The sequence below is a fragment of the Myotis davidii genome, unplaced genomic scaffold (assembly GCF_000327345.1).
Source record: "Myotis davidii unplaced genomic scaffold, ASM32734v1 scaffold46, whole genome shotgun sequence".
Classification (NCBI taxonomy): domain Eukaryota; kingdom Metazoa; phylum Chordata; class Mammalia; order Chiroptera; family Vespertilionidae; genus Myotis; species Myotis davidii.
In genome coordinates, this window is record NW_006383006.1 from 2,504,332 (window position 1) to 2,507,715 (window position 3,384).

Sequence of the window (3,384 nt, forward strand, 5' to 3'; positions counted from 1 at the left end):
GCTGGGACCCGACACGTGACCCCCATGTCAGGCCGTGGCACGTTGTCCGGTTCCTCTGAACTTGCTTTCTGTGTCGGGGGCAGCCCCGAGCCCTCCGGCTGCGCCACCTCATTGCATTGCCTGGTTCCTTCGGGGTCCAGGTGGTGCCCGAATTCCTCTTTGTCCAATCCCGGGGACGCCTACCCACCCTTGTGGCTGCTGCTCGGAATTAGAGATGCCGCCGCACAAGGGAACGTGCCCGGCCCCTTCGTCAAGGGTGCAATAGCCTCTTAGGACTCCTAACAATGTGTTTGTATTCTTAAGGGCAAAGAGAGTGGGAGGAGGGGAAGAAGACCCCTGATCTTGGATGCAACTCCAAGAACGAAATGATAGATGGTTTTTCCATTGTCTTAACAGACATGGCCACTTACAACCCAGAGGGACACATACAGCTGCCCAGAGCTGATGCCATTCGTTCTCGTCTCATCGATACCTTCTCTCTCCTCGAGCATCTGCAAGGCGTGAGCCAAGCTGTGCCACGGCACACCGTCCGAGAGATGGTCGGTCAGCAGCCTGTCTCTTCCCCCGGAGAATCTTCAAGACTCCCATCCGCACCCTCCAAAGCATAGGCAGCAGGCAGACAGTTTTAAGGGTGGAAAATGCAGGGGAGATTGAGGTGGTTGTTAGTTCGGAGGTCACACCAAACTTGATAAATCAAAGGTTTTAAAAATAAAATTATTTGGATCCAGGTGATAAAACCCTAACGCTACTAACTTTTAGGCCTTCCAGCCCTGACTGTTGTGGAAGTTTTTACCAAAGACATTTAAAACGTAGAGAGTTGGACCTGCTGTCTTTGTTCTTGGGCATGGACAGTATTGATCATAAGCAATACATCCATTAGCTCTTCAAACTAATATTAGTTGCTGTGAGCAGGAACAGCAAGGCAAGCCCCACCACGAGGGTGCCCCTTACATAATCAGTATTCCTTCCCCCAAGCCTACCTCCTTTTCATACCTTCTCGCCCCTCAAACTTCTCTTTATAATTATCTACTGACCCCCTTTTTGTTTTTCGTGTAGATCCTGTCCATCAGAAGAAAATTATGTTAGGAGATCAAAACCAGCTTGTGCGCTTCTCCATAAAGCCTCGTCATGAAGAACGGATTACGCATAGCCAAAGACTGATGAGCAAGCTTGAAGTGCGCTTCAGTTGGAGGCCACCTCTTTCTATGTGGGCTGGATGGGTCCTTGAGTGTATCCTTTCATACTACTCATTTTATCCCATGGCTTTACTCTTTTTCTTGCCCCACCATCAGCCTTATGACTTTATTTTTCTCTTTCCAGACTCCATTTCCTTCTCAATCTCACTGGTTCTATTCTTGCCCCTATTATTTCACCTGCATGAGTCAAAGAACTCCACTATATATTTCCTTAAGAGAAAACAGGTCCTCTATTCACAAACTTCATCATATTCCTCATAATTTTGAATACAATTGTACTGATGGTTGAAATAGGTGAGAATTGACATTGAGTGAAAGAGTAGGTGGGGGGAAGTCCTTTTTCCTTTAAATTGATTATTTTACATTTTTAATGTTATTTGAATTGTGATAGGCAAACTGCTAAGATCTAGATACATTTGGAGGGCTTTGAGAGTGTAGTAGATATAAGGTAGTCTCAACACTTAGAGGTAGGGTGTAATAGACTCAACAAGGAACTGGAGATGGGAAGACTGGTTATATTTCTTGTGTCGGTTTAGTCTACATTTGTTTGAATTAAACTTTCCTATTAGAAATATTGGTTCCTATCAGTGAGTGATCCAATATTTACATTTTTATAAGTATATATAGAAAGATTACAAAGTATATAAAGTTAGGTACAAGTAAGATATTAGTAAAAAATGACTTAAAGAGTAAATAACTCTAAAACCAGTCATAAATTATATGAAATGTATTAACAGTAAAAGAAATCTGGAGAATCAATGTGCTCATTTGATTATCTCATACAAACTGCTCAGAAAGGATAAAGGACAGTGGAAGTACTCACTTCCTTGTTTCATTCTCAGTTGTTTTGGAGAAGTTTCCTACTTTAAAACTGTCTTTTAATACAGTTAGGTCAAAGATATTTACACCACAATAATTGATGTCATTGACCACTACAGTACATTATATATACTTTGAAGTGTTTTATTTCCTCCACATATGGGAATTTTGAACTGTGTTCCCCACATTTCCTATTTCTTGTATAATTGGTATGCATTTCCCTTGTGAGGTTAGGGATATAGTCTTAAGCCTTGGAATAAAGTAAGTAGTAGTACCTGTACAAGATTCCCTGCATCTAATGGGCAAATGAAAAAAAAAATGGCACTAACCATTCTGTTTGGTAAGACGGCTGAATATGAAACATGATCACTGTGCCAGAGGATAAATAGATTGCCTGAGAGTTAAGTTGTATTTTATTAAGTACACTAGTGACTGAGCGCACAAAATCGCGTGAGACCCAGACCTGCAGGAAATCACGCAAGACACAGGACCCCCAGACCTCACTGCGCCATGGGACTCCCCCCCCGCCCCACTCAAGGTCCAGCTGCACTATGAGACCCAGAGTCAAGTCCCCAACCACCTGTGTGCGCCTTGCCACGCATGCAGCCTCCTGGTACCAGTCTTTGGTTGTTACAGTGTTAGGGCCACTAGGTTTTTATAATGTAGATTCTCATGATAGAAAGGCAGGAGGGATAATTATTTGTGAATAACAGATTTCTTTGAACAGATTAATTCATGTGATAAACATTAAAGCTTTGTTTAGGCTTTTAAAAAACAATTTTCCAGAACACAAAGAATGTTGTTAAAGATAGGGAAAAAAAATATTAACAATCAGTTTTCTAGATCAAAGCTCCCTAATCTTTTTTTTTGTTTTGTAATTTTGTTTCCCAGTAATGCATATATAATCTTTAAAATCTCCTTAGGTGTTTTTTAAATTTTATTTTAATATAGATTATTTAATTCGATAGGTCCAAAATGTTGTGATTTCTTTATTTAACTACTATAAATAATTATTAAAATGTTTTACATAATTTTTCTCCATACTTTAGACTTTGTTTTGGCAGACCTAATCTTATTTAAATAAAATACTTAATGTACTTTCTTATCAGCTTTTTCTGTTCTATGAGCTATTATTTGTTGGAGTTGCTGCTCTGTTCTAGTTTATTTTCTTTCTTTTTTTAAAAATTAAATCTTTATTGTTCAGATTATTACAGTTGTTACTCTTTTTCCCCCCTATAGCTCCCCTCCACCCGGTTCCCACCCCTCCCTCCACTCTCACCCCCCACCCCCATTGTCCTCATCCATAAGTGCACGATTTTTGTCCAGTCTCTTCCCGCAACCCCCTCACCCCTTTCCCCCCCAAGAATAG

General features: G+C 40.8%; 1 protein-coding gene across 3 annotated transcripts in view; it reads left to right on the top strand.

The window, feature by feature from the left end:
* Positions 1-325: 325 nt before the first annotated feature.
* Positions 326-3,384, top strand: part of CATSPER2 (cation channel sperm associated 2) — a 20,426-nt gene continuing 17,367 nt past the window's right edge. For all 3 annotated transcript variants that reach the window (XM_015557606.1, XM_015557607.1, XM_015557608.1), the window contains exons 1-3: positions 326-543; positions 1,057-1,230; positions 1,422-1,490. In XM_015557606.1, the coding sequence (XP_015413092.1) occupies positions 366-543; positions 1,057-1,230; positions 1,422-1,490 (421 nt within the window). In that variant the 5' untranslated portion in view covers positions 326-365. The remainder of the gene's footprint in view (positions 544-1,056; positions 1,231-1,421; positions 1,491-3,384) is intronic.